The sequence below is a fragment of the Pagrus major genome, chromosome 13, assembly GCF_040436345.1.
Source record: "Pagrus major chromosome 13, Pma_NU_1.0".
NCBI lineage: Eukaryota > Metazoa > Chordata > Actinopteri > Spariformes > Sparidae > Pagrus > Pagrus major.
Window position 1 is genome coordinate 9,920,927 of NC_133227.1, and position 19,362 is coordinate 9,940,288.

Sequence of the window (19,362 nt, forward strand, 5' to 3'; positions counted from 1 at the left end):
TAAAATGCCTTGCAAATGATAACCATGTTAGCCTAGAAATAAGGTATGCATCGCACATTTATCAGCACGTACCTCAGCCATATATGTGACCATGTTGAGTGTGATGTCGGAGAAAGCCTCATGGAGGTAGCGGCAAACCACACTGACCCAAGAGAACGGGTCCCGGGTGTAGGACCGAGTCTTATAGAGAGTCATCACGTGGGCCAAATGGGACAGCTTTGTGTGCTTCTCCTCCAGACACACCTGAGTGAAGAAGAGACAGGAAGAGGCACCACACTGCTTTAACGCTGCATTTTATCGCTAAATTTCTTTCTTTTACGATCACTGGCTAATCTAAACTAATCTAAAGGAAAGTTAAGTAAAGTGAAGGACATTAAAGTAAACTAGACGAGGCTACATTACCTGTGCGATCCTCTCCGCGCTTTCCTTACAAAACTGAGTAGGATGGCCAAAGTGCTGCACCAGGTGAGGCAGCAGACACAGCACATTTAGAGGGAAACCTGCACAGAGAGAAGGGGGTTAAACTTCCAACACAGTATAAATAAAAACAGATTAAAATCTCATACAATGATGCAGGATGAAAATACCTACCAATAGACTGCGAGCTGTCAACAACAGGCACGCGGGAGACTGGAGTGAGCTGGCAGAAGAGCTGTAAGGTGAGGTCAGAAGTGGCCTGGGAGGTAAAACCCTTCAACAGAAGCTGCTGAATCCCAGAGAAGCCGCTCCATCTCAGCTGAGCCTGCAGCTTCTCGAGGCGCTCTCGGTTCTCTGCTCTGTCTAAGGGCACCTGGTAAATAAGAGTTGTTTTTAGTTTAACTGAAGCCCGAAGCTGGTTGTATTATTTTGACTCCTCCTGAGATACATTTTTATAGTCAGTTGCTTGTACTTCTGCACAGTGCTGATGACTGGGAATCACCTTAAAATTAGTATAATGACAGATTTCCCTCTAAGATCAGTAAATTTAATCTTATATACCTTTGATAGCAACTTGTGCACGAGGCGAAGTGACATCTGATACTCAAACTCAAAGTCAGACTCCATGAGTGACACAGCCACCCAAAAGACTGTGGCCAGTATTGTTGAGGGATGGGAAACATGGGCAGGATCCGATAGGACACTGGGATCAATACGATTGGTCGACGACGAGCAGGACCCCGGGGTTCTCCCTGATCTGGAGAGGCCATGACTGTTGCAGGCCTGTAGATTAAAAATGAAATATAAACACTGAATTAGTGAGATGTTCTACAGGTCTGTTCTAGTATTATAGTGACAAGAATCTCTCGTTCTTGCCTGTATGCGATCCAGAGTTGCACTGCGAGGAGGATCACTCATATGGTGGCCACACTCGCCAAACTTCTTGGGAACCGAGTAGGAGCGCTGGTGGCGTTGTGACGACAGACCAACAAACCCAGGGCCAGGGAAGTTCAACTGACCCGTGCTCTTTCTGTTCATCAGTTTGTCACTGGTCACAAAGTCTGGTGAGGACGTCCTGTGAATCAAACGCAATGAAAATCAACATTCTGACCAAAATGCTACATTTAAATCTTCACTCATAAAGAGCAGTGGCCTACCTGGTTAGAGCTGCCATAAGGTCGCTGTTTTTCAGACATTCTGCTAGATTCACTACCACTGACTCCAGCGTCAACAGCACCTCCATCACATAGCCCTGAAACACATAATTGGATGTTTAGTGCTGTAATAGTTCTCACATATGCTTGTTTCTAACCACACAATCACTTGTTCTCTCTCACCTGCACCTCGTCCCCGTGTTCTCCCACCACCTCGACGAGGCGTGAGACCAGGTCAGAGACGGCATGGTTGTTGATTGGCTGCTTGAGGGCTCTGAAAATCTGGAAAGAGCGCCCGGCGTAGTGACGTGAGGAGCTGCACAGCGCCGTCTGTAAAGCCACATCGCTCAGCTGCTGCTCCAGGTGGAAGTCTGGAGAAACAGATGGGAACGAAGACACATTAAGATGCATTAAGGGTAGTGGGCTACGTCATTGCAGAATGCCGTAGAGGGCGTTAAACAAATCATTTGAAAATAGATTCTAGATTTTAAGAAACACTACACGTGTAGGAAGTGAGTCCTGATATTTCTGACATTTGACATTAACATGATCAGTTTCACACCTGATTTCGACTCCTTGAAGACAGAGATAACGTGGCGTAGGAAGTTGGAGAGCTGCTCCGTGCTCTTGGAGTTGGGGTTCTTTGGCGTGATGTCCTCATGCACCCACAGCGGCCCAAACGCTCTGAGCAACAACAAAGCAGTACTCCAGGCACTGTATACCCACCACCAGTAGCACCACATACATGTTACACAAGCACTTAAATGTGCGCACACAGTGTGCACGACACACACATTCACTTCACAAACACACCTGCTTGAACATTTGTATGCCAAAACGTTGCTTCAGCAGTACAATTTCACAAAACTCCAGTGGAGCCGCACGTACCTGGTGGAGAGGAACTCGATGAGTTTGTTCGTCTTCTCGTCGGTTTCATTGGGCGCATCTTCAAGGTCCTCCAGGTCGTCAGGTGTCACAAGGGGCAAATTTCCAACACTGCCTGCAGTGCTGCCGCCACCTAAACTGGCAGAAGAAGAGTTGGAGGTGGAGCTGAGGCCAGAATCCACCACCGGAGATGTCTGCCATTCTCGCAGGAAGTCAGGTGCGTCTGAAGGAAAATTACGATGGATATTGTTACTAAATACTGTTTCAGCACGTTTTCATCGGTGCTCCCATGAGAAAAACGATCAAATATTAATTTCTTTACACTGTTAAATGTTGCAGGATTAATAGATGTGTGTTGAGTATTTTCTACTTACGTGACTGCTGGTACTCCGTGTGATAGCTGGACTTGATGGTGAGGGTCTTGTTGTCACTGATCTCTCTCGTCAGCATCAGAACTGAGGCTATTACCTGTAATCACCACAAGCAAGATCCTTCAGTGACTGAAGAAATTTGGCTGAATTTTTGAATGATTAACTTCCTATTGCCATTATAAAAACTGAAATGTTATTTCAAGCTAAAATGGCACAAAAATAACAATTATTAGGATCCCACTCTGACCTGGAAGTTATTGTTGCAGGAGAGGGCGATGAGGAGGTGGAGAAGGAGACGTTTGCTGTGTTCATAGACCTCTGGTCTGTAATGATCCAGACCTGACCAATGAAAGACAATGACAGGATTAAGATTTTGTGGGTACAGGTACAGACAGCAAGATAATGATTGTTTGCGATTTTGTTTAGCCTGTATTGATGCTAAAATTAACAACATGTCCTAGCTGTAAACACAAGTTTGTATATTTTTCGGAATTACTTAGAAGGATCAAATATAGGAGAATATGAGGAGAAGTGAAATCTAGATACTGTTGCTGTGCCCAGAAATGTTGGTGTACAGTTTTTTAAATTCATAATTTACAAGGACTGTTGTTGTGCTTCACTCCCAATTAGGGAACTAGAATCTCACACAGAGGTAGTTATAAACTCGATAAGTAAACCCAGGATTTTGGCATCTAGCCATGAGCCAATCACATAAAAGGGGAGGTGTTTGCAGCCGACAACTATAGACAAGTCCACTGGCAGCAGAGCAAAATATTTTATAAACTGAGAGCCAGCTATAATAGAAAAATAGAAATGTTTAAATACATAGTTAGGCCAAAAACAACACAGCTACAGTTACCAAATGCAGGAAGGACAGCTGACAAAAAAAATCACAGAATGTTCAAAGGCTTATAATATGACTGCTCTATCATCAAGACATGTGTAGAACTGCTAATAATTATATTTGTGTATTCTATTAAATTAGTATGTTGCTTAGATCCATTCTTATGAAGTGAGAAAGAGAGTTTAAGTCTCATTCAGACTTCATGCAATGCGACTCAAACGGACTTGGGAGCAAATAATTAAGAAATATTAAAACATAAATCAAAGTGGCACCTTCATATCTTATACCAAGTAAAAGGCTTTAGTGCCTCAATCCATCTCTGTGGTAAGATGATATCGGTATAAAAAATAAAATGAGCAATCAAATGGCTTTGACTTTGCCTGCAGCCAACAGATAAAAAATTAGATAAAAAAGACAGGATGGGGCCCTGCTACACAGGGTTACACCTATCACAGTCTGCACACTGAGCTATTACATGAATGATGAGGCCATTTCTAGAGAACTGATTGGTCAGAAGGCGGTGCTGTTCTATGTGTTGATCTGTTATCTGGAACATAACCTGCAGGTTAGTTGTACAGCATTAGATACCACGGTGATGCATTCCGGTGAGAGGTGAAACCGCATAAATAAACCATTTCTCCCCACACATTGCCAGGAAAAAACAAATCGTGAAACAATGCAGCACAGATTCTTAGACATCTTCATGCACACAGATTGGAAGATAATGACCAACCTGAACCTGAGGGTAAGTATGCTAAATATGCAGCATGCATAATAATACAGTTCTGCACAGTTGACAGAAGAGGTATATGTCCACGTGTCAGATAATAAAGTCGTGGAGAGAAATGCAGACCCGGGGGAATGTGTCCGTGTCTGTGTGACACATCAGAATGGTCTGTCCTCCATGTCTGTGTCACGCTATGAGCTTACTGGACGTCACAGAAAATACCTGCAACACCTTAAGGTTATTTTTGGGAGTATGTAGTGGGAGAAAACACCCTGTTGACATCCAGTGAATGACAATGTTTTGATCTTATCATTTTAAGTTCACCTCGTGTTACCTCATTGGGCGATAAGAGCTGGAGAACTTTTCTGAGTAAATATGGTTGACCAACCAGCTGGTCCAGTTTTTCACATAAAAATGTTTTGGCTGTGTTTTAGACTGTGTATGAACTGTTTTCTTCGATTTCTTTTCAAGATTAATCAGCTAAAACATTCACAGACTTTAAGAGAAATATAGACGAAAGCTCAGGTATGTGTGTGCGTGTGTGTTGTGCACACCTACCCAAAAAGAGGGCATGTAGCAGCAGGGGCAGGTGTAGAGCCCAGTCCTCTCTCACACTGTGGTCCACCACCATTTCAGTCATAAAGATCACTGCAATGTTACACCTGAAGACAAATACACACAGAGATCACGTGAGTGCACAAAATATCGACAACACTTGCTCCTTCCATAGGCGGTGGGGTGGTGCACTGAGCTGTGTGACCATCCTTAAAGCCCATGTGATGTCAATTAGCCCACATGTTTGGTTATTCAGCATAAAGAACAAGAAAAGAATTATGTCCGTCAGTCAAATTAGGGCTGCAACCAACAATGAATTTCATAATCAAAACATTGTTTAATTATCTTTAGATGACAATGGCAGGGAAACTAACTAGTTCATTATTTTGCGCCACAAATTATTGAATAAAAGAGCCAGGCTCAATTAAAACTTAAGTATAATAGTCATTTATGATTAAGGTTACTTTACTGCCTCCTGTGGGAGAAACTTGAATTAAGAGAACTGCTGCATCGGACCAGACATTACAGTAAAAACACATAAGAATAAGAGGATCACCTGAGATATAAACAACCAAGCAAGTTAATCAAAAAATCATTAACCAAGTTTGACTGAAATTCAATAAATGTGATATCTATTGTTCATTTTTTGTTTGTTTGGTTGTTTTATTTTGCTTTGCACCTTTTGGACATTTCTATAGCACTTTCCCAGTCTACTGACTGCCCAAAGCGCTTTACATCAGTTGTCACATTCACACGCTGATGGTAGAGGCTGCCATGCAAGGTGCCAACCTGCTCATCAGGTGCAATTTTGGGTTCAGTATCTTGCTCAACATGAAGCTGGGGAGCCGGGGGTTGGAGCCAGCGACCTCCGATTGCTGGACGACCCGCTCCACCTCCTGCGCTACAGCCACCCCAAATATAGCTCAATTATCCTCTCTATTAAGTGTTTCGGTCTGTAAAATCTTTGAAAATAGGGAAAAATCTAAAGAAGTGTCTTCCGGTTACTTGTTTATTTTTCATCAACAGTTTAAAAAGACAAAGACTTGTATTTTTATATCATTGAGGAAAGAGGGGGAAAAAGTTGAGCAACTGCCTCTTTTTCTTAATAAAATAATAATAATAATAATAATAAGTCTAGTAATTGTTGCTGGTCAATTTTCTGTCAATCAACTTATCATTTAATTGACTAGTTGTTTCAACTCTACATCAAATCAGCAGAATAAAAACCAAGACAACTGTATTCAAGAGAGATCCTGTATTCTTTATCGGTTTGTTCTGTTGAATGTCCTTTAGTCTTAAAGAAGATCTGTATCACCAATTGAGGGAGACAACTGAGACACAGATGCAAAAACATGATTTCACTCAGTTCACATCATCATCACAAGTCTTGTTCTAGAAACTGGTTTTGTGTATATACTGTGTTGGGATTGTGAGGCTTCTCTTGTACTGAATGAGAATGAACACGACAAATTGCAGATACAGAAACTGTATGAATATAAAGCCCTGTTAATGTAATCAAACAACCTGCTCTCCTGTAAATACACGCATCATAAATCTAAGCTGAATCTCATTTTCATTTTAATGATTTTTGAGGTGTCAAGAGAGATGGAGAAGATAAATGAGTAGAGTCCCTTCTAATATTCATTCCGTACATAGCAGAGACAGAGCGAGTCTGTGAGTAGGTGGAACTTGTCTGTTAGAGAATACCTTTCTGTACTGACTCTGATGTTACTGATAACAACATCACGTTTTCTGAGTTGTTCAATGTACGTCTGTGTTTGTTTGTGCAGACCTGTGCAGTGGTCCTCGAGGTGTGATGGTTTCTGGGAGGTAGTCGACCAGAGGAGCCCAGCAGCCTCCGTTAACAGGCATGGGTAGCGGCTGAGGATGGTTGGTCTCCAGAACACCTAGCAGCCAACCAGCGTATGGTGGGAGTGGGTCAGCTATGAAAACAGACCAATACAGAGATTTTGTTAATAAAAATTAAACATATACCAAAAACACACGGGTTCACTCGCTGAACACAGACTGTGAAGCACAAAAAAGTTTTCCCATGTGAATCAAAGCAATAACAAACAGCTAATGTGACAGCTCATTTGGAAACCATTCAAAACGTGGAATTCCAAACATGAGCTCAGTCGCAGTCCAAGTATTTAAACAAGTAGTACACACTGTGTATTACAATACATACTTCAACAAATGTACATAATGTAATGTACGCGTCTACTGAAAGGCGAAAACTTCTTGTTAAATCAAAATCTTTCTTGTACCTGTATTACACACTTTATTTCCAAAGTAATCTAACTTTTTTTAAAAAGGAAACACATCTATACTGAGGAAGATATTTTCCTCTTAAAGTGCTTGACGCCATGAAACAGTAAAGTCACATGATAGTCATAGTTTAGTGTAAAGTGTCCACCCTTGTAACCACGTCTGTGTACAACTCTGCTTAGTCACATGAGGACTACAGCAGCAGACTTCTGCCTGGAAGCCTCCCAACACAGACGCCTGCAAAAGATAGACCGAGTGCCATCAGTGTGGCTGAGGTTAAATCTATGTCTGTGACATAGGGGACAGTGGTGGGCCTTGGCTAACATGTTTGATAAACAACAACAATTAAAATGCAGTGAATGACACACCCAGGTTTCAGCTTGGCCACAGCAGTAAAGATAACTGTGTTTATTTAGGTATTGATTCCTGGTGCACAGACTCTTCAAACAAATGTCAGTCTGTAGATTCTTGTCTGTATCGAGGGGATCTGTCACATATAGCATAAAGGTCTTAGGTGTAAGTGGTAACCATTATGAACTGACAGGAAGAATCCATGTCCTGGAGTTATTTCCAAGTAACAGACAGCTGTGAGTCCCCATGGGCTGTGTGTGAGCACACATTGTACTAGGCCAGCAAGTTTGTACATTCATTCTCATGAGAAGCAAAAGACTTACTCTTTTCATCCTCGTAGGAGCCTCCAGAGCTGTTGCTGTAGCGAGACTCCAGTCTGTTGTGAGCCCTCGCCCTACTGAGAGAAACAAATGAAAACTCAAAGTTAAATTTAGAGCTTGCAAAGTGTACAGTCTTAAACCCTAACTGGTATGATGCTGACATATTTGACACATTTTATCTACTTTCAGTGTCTTGAGAGACATTCAGCTTTTTTTTAAGAATATATCAAATGTTTTAATACTAACCGTTCTTCACTCTCTCTCAGCTTGCTCTCATCTGTGTCTGCCAGGTTGTCCTGACCAGCCACCACGGTGTTACTGCTGGAGGTGGTACCTACACACAAGACATTTCAGAGATGATCATCAGAAATACAGTGCAGTCAATCACAGACGTGACAGAGGATATGAGAGGAACATCTCCTCTAACCTGTCTGTGAGGTGGAGGCTTTGTTGCTGGCAGCAAAGCGGTAGAAGGGGGGGTTGTCGCAGTGCAACACCACAGGGTTGACTGGGTCAGTCTGCTGCAGCTCAAACAGGAGCTCCTCCATGGTCTGGATGGTGTTGTTGCGACACAGGTAGATCACCACCTTCTTAATCTGAACACAGATACAAACACATTAAAAGGTTTAGCTCACATTATCGCTGTATATTTGCTATGGTTATTGTTATGATCATGAGATGAAACAAACTTTAACCTAATTTCAAGAAAATCTGCAAAAGAAAATGAGTGTGTGGCAGTGGCGGCCTTGTCAGCGAACATTGACTGTCAAGTTGTCTCTGAATTTGCATGTATTTTTCTGCGAAGGAGTTCACTGTGACTTCACAGAAAAGGGGGGGAAAAAAAGGTACACTCTCTGTGTATGTCTATGACATAATAGGCATGTAGACGTCCTCCGCATGGACTCTGAAATGTGTAAAATAGCCGACTTCCTGTTCAGTTTAGATCATGGCCTGCCTTTAAAACATTTAAACCTCTACCTTTCTGTTTGATTCATGTATTAATGTGAAGAAAGGTGACATCAGATCTATGTGGACTGTTCAATTATGCCATTTCCATCAAACTTTTCCAAATTTAATACTTCAAAATGTGCATAGAAATATGTTGATGGAACCACAGCTACTGTTGCAGAGTAAATCATTCACATTCAACTATATTTTTACATTTGACCAAAAATCACTTCGTAAACTATGAGTTATAAAAAGGAGCACTACAATTCAATTCCTTTGGGGCTTTTAGTTTTCATGGCTACAACTTTAGAGCAGTGCCTCGGTGTCTGCAGACAACACTTACATAAGGCAACAGTGTGGTATCGCTGCTGACTCCACACAGGCTGATAAGGAACTGCAAGGTGATCCGTAAGTTGTTGCTCCACCTCTCATTGGACACCAATGCATTCCAGGCATTCTCAATCTCCGGCCCAGGAACCTCGTCTCCGTACTGATAATGTAAAAAGAAGAAAATCCTGTTGAAAGGCTGCAAACTTAATTGGAAAATTAGTAATTTTCAATATTTACCTTTGCAGTCATGAACATGAGGTTGTTGAGCACCAGTGATGTTGCCTGCAGGGAGCCCCAGCCATTACCTCTCAGACACGGGGACAGATTCACGCCCTGTCCCTGACCGTGAGGTTCTTCCTCTGGTGTGCACGGGCTTGAGGCAGGCGGTAGGAGCCCTGTGTCAACTAGCTCAATGTTACTGAGCCAGGGCAGCAGGTAGGATAGCATGATCTGTCTGCCATTGGGGTGGGTGGTTGGGAAACGCTGGCTCACCTCTACAAGGAGGAAAAAAATGTCAGAGGAATTAATGGAAGTTGAAGTACTTTGACGAAGCTGAGGACTCTTTAAAAATGTTGAACAACAACAGAAACACCCTGGGATTTAACAACCGTCTCAGGAAGAATAATGGCTTCTTGGAAGTTTTGAATGTGCTTCAGCGTGAAAAGTGTACCTGAGAAAAGAGGCAGAGTGAGCTCTGGGTACATGCTGGCCAGCTGGATGGAGAGTTGTGGCAGGTTGACGCTGTACAGGGGAGGTAGGGGGCCGTGCGTTCCATACAAAATATTTCCAGGTTTCTGCTCCACCATCCGCTTAGAGTATGCACACAGCTTGGACTCCAGCACCTGCACACATGATATTGATCTTTTACAAAAAGCATTGTCAGATTTTGGCTATATGCTCTTTTCCACCTTTGTACCCTTTGTAATTTGTATTATTCGGACTGTGTTGTTCTTCTCTGTGTCTTGTTTGTACCTGCATCAGCTGCATGGAGATCTCATATATTTCCCTGCTGGTGTCTGAGGCCTTGAACAACACCAGATTGAGCAAGGTCACAAGGTCACATGGGTAATTCCTGGGAAAGTAAGGAGAAATGGTCATTAGATGCTAGTTGCAATGAATACCAATTCAATGAATGTGAACAGACAGTTGTTGTCAGTGTGTTCTGGATGATTTTGCAAGTCCTATAATCAAGACAATAGTAACTGGTCTTTGTTTACCTTGATTACAGTACATTTTTCAGAAAAAAAACTTTAAAAGGGAGGTTAGAAGCTATAGAGTTGTTTCCCTGGAGCTGGTCGATCTTCAGTGTCTTGACGTCAGCTTCATTAACAAATGTAACAAATGCACGACTCCCTACCTGTTGCCGCAGACAGTGGCGATGGCCTTGAAGCAGCCAGATGCCAGCTGGTAAGATCCAGTGAAGCAGCGGTCCACAGCCCAGTTGAATAGGTTGATTTGGTCTGGGTTGAGTTCTAAGAGCAGGATGACCACCTCACAGCCCAGACGGTGCACCTGGGGCAAACACACGTTATTATGTAGAGTGATTACTCCACAGAAGGAGGAAAACAATTTAGGAAAACTAAGATTTGAATGAAAACTTTCATACTGTTTCAGAAAAAAGTTGACCTACCCGTATGTCGTGGCACGCCAAGATGTTGTCGAGCCATTTGTAGAGATAGCCGTCAGTAGAGAGACCCACATTGTCAAACACTGGACCGCAACACAGAACTGCTGACATGGCCTAGTTGACAAAGTGACAAAAGAGTTAAAGCTAAGGCATCTGTATGATACGATAACAGGAACAAATGAGAGGTTTGAGTCACGGGAGTATGGTTATTGCTTACCTTTAGAGCACAGTACTGGTAGCGAGTGATCTGGTGGTTGCGGTCGCTGTAACGATCGAGGGGAGTGAACATGACGCTGAAGGGTCCAGCCCATTGGCTGAAGAGGATGAAGAGATGGTGTCTCAGAGACTGCTGAGGGAAGAGAAAGCGCCTGTGGTGGACTGTGAGTGGGAGGATTAGAGAGAAGGGAGAGAGAGACATGAGGGGTCAAAAAAGGAGACAGGTTTAAATATACGATTGTAAATTATGAGCACTAGCATTAAAATTCAGGCTGTGGCTGCAGAACACTGTTGCAGCCAGGGCGACTACATCGACTACCACTGACAGACAAATGTATTATGATATATAACATCATAAAAAGTAATAAAATGATTTACCGGGAACACACTGGATGAGATTAGCCACCATGCCGCTGAAATGGGCTCTGATGTCTTTAAGCACGTCCAGCTCCTTCTCATTCTCAGCCTCCAGAAGCATCCGGGTTAGATCCACATACTCAAGGAACAAGGCACCCAGTGCCAGGGAATCACGCTCCAGTGCTCCATTGGTGCTGCAGAGGAAAAGAAGGACAATCATTGAAATCATCTTTGATGTAGGGAATGTCCTCATCAGAAGGCCAGAAGGTACAAAAGGATGCGAGTGAGAGAAGAAGAGGTTGCTCGAACTTACAACATAAATTTAAAAATCACAACACAATAGAGTAATAATATAAAGTGTAAAAGGAGTGAATGCTGACATCAGTGTCAAATAGAACAATAATGACAATTTAGGAATATAAGTGAACTACAAAAAAAAGAAAAAATAGGAAAAGTAGTATATGCAATGACACTGAGAAGTAATAAAAAGGTGATATTGCTCATGATATCAGAAGTTTAATATTGCACCTGCTATTGAAATGATGCATGAGCCCATACGTACAAGGAAAGACCAAAACAAAAACGTCAAGAGGACACTCAATAGATTAAATATGTATGCTACCTGTCACTGATTACTCCCGCATTAGCCAACAGTTCAAAGATCCTCAGCAGCTGCAGCCTGAGAAGATCCCTCCTCTCTCTGCGCTTCTTGTTCTGAAAACAAACACAGGTTTTCAGTTTACTGCTGTACTGGGAGTACATTTAAGTCCTCAAACAAACAAAATCAATTCTGCAGTTGAATTGGGAAAAAAACATGTTTATATTCATATGTTGTTTTGTTTATATACTGTGTAAGTGATTTGTAAAAAGAAAAGCAATTTACCATTAAGAGTCAAAAAATCAATAAGTCAATTTTCATAAATATTAAATTATTGACTTATGTAAGACATCTCTAATAGATATGAAAATATACTACATACAACATGACAGATATACATCTACACTCTTATTAACTGCTGTATATAAAAGACATCTTTATTTTCATGGATCAATAAAGTTAATCTGATCTTGTTTCAGTTTTGTCAGTGCGTTTCTCTCAAAATTCTCCATCTGTGTGTGTGTTAATGTGTGTGTTACCTCGGGCCTACGCTCCAGTGCTTCCTTCATCAGTGGATGCAGTTCTTCGACTAGCTCCCTATAAACACAGGATCAAAGAGGGCAAAGATCAATTGATTGCTTCAACGCTAAATGAGACAGATCGAATCTTCTTCACTTGCAGATGGGGGATAGTCTGATTCGAGGGAACAGAATGGTTTGTAACAGATTTCTTATCTTGTGCAACCCAAACGTCACATGCCATCAAACCACTAATCCTCAAACGCAGGAATGTCAGACAAATTTGTCTGCGGAGACCTTAATCTCCTTGATAACAATGAGCGCCCTTTTGGAAAACATTTCAGGTTAAACATAGATGATCTCTTTAAAATGAAATACCTCTGTGTCACAATGGAACCTCTGTCCTGTGAAAAAATGTGATACATTTCTGTCCCTCTAAGAATTGTCTTCTACGTCTGTGACGCAGTTCTTTTTCCCCCTGAGTGTCACTGAAGCATCTCAGTTATGAAGTGAATGTGAAGACAGATGGGAATAACTAACAGAAGCAGAGTGGAGCGTAAAAAGGCTGATGAATCGTGTCATTCTTATGTAAGAGATGAGGACTAAATCTTGCACATCATCCATTTTCTCTTGTTATCTACCAGTCTGTCCAGCGTCATTCCCTCCTCACAGGCTTTGTGTGTTTATTCTACACCAACAAACAACAGGCCTGGATCAACATCACAACAGAGTGATCATCATGAAGAGTCATATGAGCTTTAAATCATATTTTTGTTTCTTTAATGAACAAACTATTTGACAATCCTGAAAGTAAAACAATATGACCCAAGTCCGATGTGTGCGACACGAGCTGTGCGTGTGTTGTCACTGCATATGTCTGCATGTTCCCGTACCTGAAGACCAGAGCGTTTGTACATCCGAACCCGAGCACCAGAGACTCTGTGATCTCCAAACTCTCAGCTCTCATTAGCGGGACGAGCTGTTTCAGAAGCCATGCTACTGAGGGAGTGCCTATCACCTGAGAGATAAAAACAAATCACAAACATGTATCAGGCAAATTAAAAAACTGAGTACATGGTGTCTATTACACTGTCATTATCAACTAGTCTCTGGTTTTTCACCATTTCAAAATGTCAGATTTCCAATTCTGTTTCTCTACCTGAAGATTACTCTTCACAATTTATATCACATTTATCATTGCTGTGGATCAGAGAAACAATATATTTACTATTTGCCCTTACAGTTAAAACAATTAATTGCTTTGATTGATTGTAATTTTTTAAGCAAAAATACCAATTACTTTCAGGTTCCAGCTTTTCCAATGTGAGGTGATATATCCTTTCTCTGTTATATGACATTATAAATTGGATATTTTTGGGGGATTTTGGGCAACTGGTTAGAGAAAACAAGATATTTGCAGACATCACTTTCAGTTCAGTAATGTTTTCACTATTTTCTGTCATTTTAAAGACTAAATAATTAATCAATCAAATCAAAATAATAAGCAGAAAATCAAAATCGAGCTGCAACATTAAAATAAAAATTGAGCTGCAACAATTTGTCCATCCAAATAAAATGAATTGCCAACTATTTTGATATCTGATTACTCATAAATGTTAAACATTTGCTGGTTCCAGCTTCTTAAGTGTCAGAATTAGCTTTCTTTCTTTTCCTTTCTAATTCTGGAATCTGTTTGCAGCACAAACACACACCTTGTTGTCGTAGGTGACACTGCCGTCAGGCGTGGTGGCAGTGATCTCTGGTGTGGAAGCTCTGAGGTGACCGGGGGACATGATGCTTGGCTTAGCCACACCTAGACACAGGATCAGGTAGTTACGCCACAGAGAGATGTAGTTGTCACTGGAGCCGGCTGTGCTGGTCTTCTTAGCATTTACAGGACTGCTGCGGAAAGACAGAAGGAGAACAGGCAAGTGGTCAGATATTTGACAGATATAGACATGGATCATTTGCTGTATGAGATACATGATCGTAGAGATCATAGAGATATTTGGCTGTTAAGTGACAGTTAAGTGCTTGAATAAAAAAGTGTGTTCTCGTACTTGGGGTCAACCAGTGGCAGCAGCAGCTGTAGCCGTGTGAAAACGTAGGGCCAGGCGTATCCCAGGGCGATGGGGCAGTGTTTGGGTAGGTGCTCCTGCCGCAAGAAGATGTGCAGACAGAGCACCCACGGGTCCTTTACACACTGGGCAAAGATCCAGACATGGCTGGGGCTCTTTACGTCGTAGGAACTGCTGACCAGTCGAGCCGTCCACTCCACCAGCCACTGGAGGTCGACATGGTGGCTGAGAGGCAACGTGGACTGAGGGAGAGAGTTTAAGAGCAAAATAAGTCATTTGGAAGACTGTTACATAAATGATCCATCTGATGCACTAATCTGTGATCACACTCTTAAAATAAATACACTCACTGAGTCAGACACAGCCACGTGAACAAAGCTGTCCATTACAGCAGGGCTCAGCTGGTCCATGACCTCTATCATGGGTTTGTCGTCGTCCTGGAGGGGAGGACATTTATAGAATCAGCTATTTTTATAACAGCGTCATATAATGTGAGAGAATTCACCTGGTGCATATGCTGCACATCTAATCACAGCTACAGTCAGAGGGCTCTCCTTACATCCTGCCATTTCTACGTAATGGTAATATTTGTCCTTGGTATTTTGCCAGTCACTTCTATACAGACGCTTTAAAAGGTGAGATAAACATGTGGTGAATAGTTTGACGCTGTGTTTGTTTGGTGAAGATGAGAGTTTCCAGTGTCATACCTCAGCGTGGCCCAGTGCCGTGAAGAGGCAGCGTATTTCTCTTAACACACCGACTGCCAGCTTCCTCGTGCTGGTCTGACACGAGCAGAGGAGCAGCAGAGCCAGACCCTCAACCGCATGGAGGACTGAGCAGTGAGGGCTTCGCTCAGGCAGTCTCGGGCTGGACTGATGGAGAGGAAAGACAGAGAAGGAGGAGAAGTTAGCCTAGAGTTACAAATACTACTTTTAATCATAGCACTTCACACAAACATTTTAGTTGCAAGATACATCATTGGATCAATGCATTTTAAAGTAAAAAAATCAAATAGATACTCATCTCAACAATGAATAACCAGATAACTGGTGTAACAGGGGAAAAGAGTATGAAGTGTGTTACATTTAGCTGTACAAACCTCAACTCCACCTCGCGTCTTCCCCTGGAGCTGCAGAGCTAACCTCCACTGTGTGAGCAGCTGCAGAAGGAGCTTCACAGATGCATCCTGCAGACCTTGATGGGTGTCTTGGACCTGGAATAGTTGGGAGAGGGACATTTATCAGGGGGCTGCCAATTTCAATGAGTTAGTATATGTTGTTAATTTAGGATAATGCTTTCAATCACTCTAATTGAGTTTTTCTGACAGGCCTCCTGTGGCACAAATGATAATTCTGCAAGGGTAAGCTGCACTTTGCAGTATTAACTTAAATGTTATAGAGATTTTGGCTTTGAACAATTGACACAAGGAAGTGAAAAGGAAGAAATAAGGAAGAAAAGTGCTGTTGTAGCAACCAATTTTGAGTTTTGTATGTCTATGTTTTGTATTTCCTCTTTCAATTTTAGGTTGAAAAAAAAAGAGATGAAATATGAAGTCAATGATGATTAATCACTCAACGAACACGGAAAAGACCAATTAAGATTTCATCTTCTTCTCAATCTGGATTACTATTTTCTTCTGTTATCTAGTGTCTATCAAAGATGAGCACAATAACCAAGCCTTAACACACACATAAAGGAGGTGCAACAAATGCAAATGCAGGATATACAGTAATCTTTCATTGTCGGGTAAGCTGCATTTTTCTGCCAGTTTTACCTCGCGTAAAAGGAAATGTGTGTAACCAAACAGGACGTCTTCCCTCCAGTCTGAGAAATCCAGCAGCAGGCTCTGCAGGGAGTTCTGGGAAATAAGACGAAGCTCATCGTCCATGTGCACTGTAAGTCTGAGGGAAAGATGACAGCACAAGTTATACTTAACATCTTCATATGGATTCCAACAAAAAATACTTTTTTTATCAGTGATTACTCAGGATAGATTTGTCTTGTAAATAAATAGTATGTTAGCTAGCCAGACATGAAGTTGTCCTGTCTCTAACTCACCTTGACAGCAGGTCAATGAGCTCAGGTTTTGACATGGCATCAGGAAGGATCCGAGGAATGGCAGCCACACACGTCCTGAACAGGTCGATTTTAGGCTTCCTTTCACCACTGTCAAAGACGGAGAGGGACATTTAGCATGCTAACAGTTGTTTAAGGCATTTGTAAATTTCCTAACTCAAAATACAGGTAGGTTATGTTAACAATATATCTATATCACAATATCACATACCGAATGTCATTAAAATATCACAATTCCAAATAATTTACAAAGTGAAAGTGTCTCATTTTCTGACGTATCAGTAATAGAATAGCCCTCAGCACTAAAAGGCTAAAAACAGTTGCTGCACTTTAGTACGTAGTAACATACGTGATCATGTCCTCTGGTTCTTTGTTGAGCATCTGGACACTGGTGAGCATCATACAACGACCAACCTCCTTGTCCAAGTGTCTCAGGATGTTGTCAAGAGCCTTTCGCACTTGGGAGTAGTACAAGGACATGCCTGTGGAGAACATAGACATAGAGTTAGACACTGCATTCAAATGACTCTGTCGTGAATGCCTACAGACACACACACACACACACACACACACACACACACGCACACACACACACACACACACACACACACACACACACACACACACACACACACACACAGAGACCTATTAGTTTGGCTTCCTCTTCAGTTAGCGTCTTGCTGAGATATGTTTTCTTCTTCTTCAGAGAGTTTCCAGAGGGCAGAGTGGCTCCTGTGTTGGGCATTGGGGGCTCTCCGTCCTTCTGTTGCAGAGCATCTGCTATCACCAGGAATGCCCGCAGACCTATGTTCATACGCTGGAACACAGATAAAGCATCGTTACTACACGCCAGACAGTCCATTTATCAGGAGCAATGGTGAATGTGTGGCAGAGTCTGGCAGCAAATCACCAGGCAGTCCTTACACTTTAGCGAGCAAAATTAATTTGTAGGACACAACAGAATATTTAATACTGTAATTAAATGTTTATTTGGGATGATTATTTTTAAACATATTCAATAATTCAGTGCTGCTCAACAAGGGGTTTGTTTTTTTCAAACTAAATTTGTAATCTCACAATCCTAATGTCTTACTGTAATTTTACATATTTCTGAATTATCCAAAACATACCCACCACACCGGTGAGTGCCTTTACTGTGTTTAAAGAGTACTCCACACTATTGCCTTGTCAAAACCTTGCACCTACATTATCCATAATGCAACACAACTGCTGACAGGTCAGGTGAAGATTTCGTTGTCTTATCTTAGTAGCAGCTAATGTAGCCTCGAGTCCGGATTATTTTTTCTCAAAAAAATGACATGACTTGTTAATTTATTTATTTATCTTTTAATCCTTTTACTCTTCTTAACCTATTTATCTGTTTTTAATTCCTCTGATGTGATGGTGTCTTCTTATCATCCTTAATTGATTTTATTCTTTTATTTATCTCTTTACTTGCATTGCTTTTTTTATGATTTTGCCTGTTCTATCACTTTTATATTTTTTACTTGTGATTACTCGTATTGACATTTTGTGTTCTGCCTTCTTGTTTTAACTTCTCCTTAGACTAGGCTTCTTTGTTTGGCTTGACTGTTGAGTGTTTCTTCTGTAATATTGTCTTCCTGAGTTTCTTGCTTTTGCTTGTCTGTCAAAGCACTTTGTAAACTCTGCTTTTAAAGGTGCTATATAAATACTATTATTATCATTATTAGTAGTAGTAGTACTAGTAGTACTAGTAGTAGTAGTATAATTAGTATGAGTATTATTATAAATTATCAAACTGGAAACACAAAAGGCTTTATACAACTCTATTGCACATATGCAGTAGCCTGTAAACAGACTTTGATGTGTCAAATCAGTTCCCCTTAAACACGCAGTGACTTTAATGAGCAGAATCCTGTAATCACATTGCATATTATCACTTTGCCGCAGATAAAAAAAAGGTGCCTTTTCATTCTGGTGGTGCATTAAAATTTCAAAGCTCCAACAGAGAACACACTGTTCTTCACCTTCCTCACTGACGGAAGACTACAAATAAAAACTGGAATGCTCATCCTTGTAACTTGGCCAGGAGATACACTGTGTGATCTGTGTGTGAATGTTTGCACATGGTTGAATGTCTGCGTCTGCTCCCTTTACCTCTGGGTTGAGACTGAAGGCTTTGGCAGGCTTCCCAACACTCAGCAGGTCAAATATGATCTCCTTCATGGCGAAATCCAGTCTCTCCTGAAAGGAGGGCAAACATACCAGTGTTACAGGATTTCAGAGGTTATGTGGTGTGAGGCAGCCAGTACATCTACTGTATATCGTCAACAGTGTTCACATGTGACATTTTTGTTATATAACTGATTATATAGAGAGATTACAAATGAAAAAAGACATCTAAGGACAGGACAATGTATGGATTGTATAGAATTTATCTAAATTCACTAAATGTCATTTATACATTCACACAGCCATTAGATGAAGTGTATTCAATTTTCATAATGGATTTTGGTGAAATGTAACAAATATCTGATGACCTACACTCTTGGTAATCCTGTATAATCAGAGCGACTGTGTGAGTAGGTACTGAAATAATATTTTTTTAGCTTTTGACCTGTTTCTGTGACTCTGTCAACATAATTTTTGGATTAACTGGTGTTTGTCTTTCTTACTGATAGCAGAGAAAAGCACGGAATAAATCGTAGAAGTTGGCAAATAGTTGGCTCCATACAAA

At 41.4% G+C, this 19,362-nt stretch overlaps 1 protein-coding gene across 1 annotated transcript in view; it reads right to left on the reverse strand.

The window, feature by feature from the left end:
- fryb (furry homolog b (Drosophila)) overlaps positions 1 to 19,362 on the reverse strand; it is a 55,611-nt gene that overhangs the window by 9,961 nt on the left and 26,288 nt on the right. The window contains exons 14-50 of the mRNA XM_073479655.1: positions 18,783 to 18,869; positions 17,289 to 17,460; positions 16,993 to 17,125; positions 16,626 to 16,733; positions 16,342 to 16,468; positions 15,667 to 15,780; positions 15,275 to 15,439; positions 14,918 to 15,004; positions 14,550 to 14,809; positions 14,202 to 14,391; positions 13,383 to 13,507; positions 12,511 to 12,568; positions 11,996 to 12,087; positions 11,395 to 11,567; positions 11,018 to 11,178; positions 10,804 to 10,914; positions 10,531 to 10,685; positions 10,146 to 10,245; positions 9,844 to 10,015; positions 9,411 to 9,667; positions 9,187 to 9,333; positions 8,323 to 8,491; positions 8,142 to 8,229; positions 7,899 to 7,972; positions 6,746 to 6,896; positions 4,957 to 5,060; positions 3,075 to 3,166; positions 2,831 to 2,924; positions 2,460 to 2,679; positions 2,134 to 2,285; positions 1,755 to 1,942; positions 1,575 to 1,669; positions 1,294 to 1,492; positions 979 to 1,200; positions 592 to 790; positions 403 to 500; positions 73 to 243 (exon numbers count right to left, since the gene is read on the reverse strand). Coding sequence (XP_073335756.1) covers positions 73 to 243; positions 403 to 500; positions 592 to 790; positions 979 to 1,200; positions 1,294 to 1,492; positions 1,575 to 1,669; positions 1,755 to 1,942; positions 2,134 to 2,285; positions 2,460 to 2,679; positions 2,831 to 2,924; positions 3,075 to 3,166; positions 4,957 to 5,060; positions 6,746 to 6,896; positions 7,899 to 7,972; positions 8,142 to 8,229; positions 8,323 to 8,491; positions 9,187 to 9,333; positions 9,411 to 9,667; positions 9,844 to 10,015; positions 10,146 to 10,245; positions 10,531 to 10,685; positions 10,804 to 10,914; positions 11,018 to 11,178; positions 11,395 to 11,567; positions 11,996 to 12,087; positions 12,511 to 12,568; positions 13,383 to 13,507; positions 14,202 to 14,391; positions 14,550 to 14,809; positions 14,918 to 15,004; positions 15,275 to 15,439; positions 15,667 to 15,780; positions 16,342 to 16,468; positions 16,626 to 16,733; positions 16,993 to 17,125; positions 17,289 to 17,460; positions 18,783 to 18,869 — 5,310 coding nt within the window. The remainder of the gene's footprint in view (positions 1 to 72; positions 244 to 402; positions 501 to 591; positions 791 to 978; positions 1,201 to 1,293; positions 1,493 to 1,574; positions 1,670 to 1,754; positions 1,943 to 2,133; positions 2,286 to 2,459; positions 2,680 to 2,830; positions 2,925 to 3,074; positions 3,167 to 4,956; positions 5,061 to 6,745; positions 6,897 to 7,898; positions 7,973 to 8,141; positions 8,230 to 8,322; positions 8,492 to 9,186; positions 9,334 to 9,410; positions 9,668 to 9,843; positions 10,016 to 10,145; positions 10,246 to 10,530; positions 10,686 to 10,803; positions 10,915 to 11,017; positions 11,179 to 11,394; positions 11,568 to 11,995; positions 12,088 to 12,510; positions 12,569 to 13,382; positions 13,508 to 14,201; positions 14,392 to 14,549; positions 14,810 to 14,917; positions 15,005 to 15,274; positions 15,440 to 15,666; positions 15,781 to 16,341; positions 16,469 to 16,625; positions 16,734 to 16,992; positions 17,126 to 17,288; positions 17,461 to 18,782; positions 18,870 to 19,362) is intronic.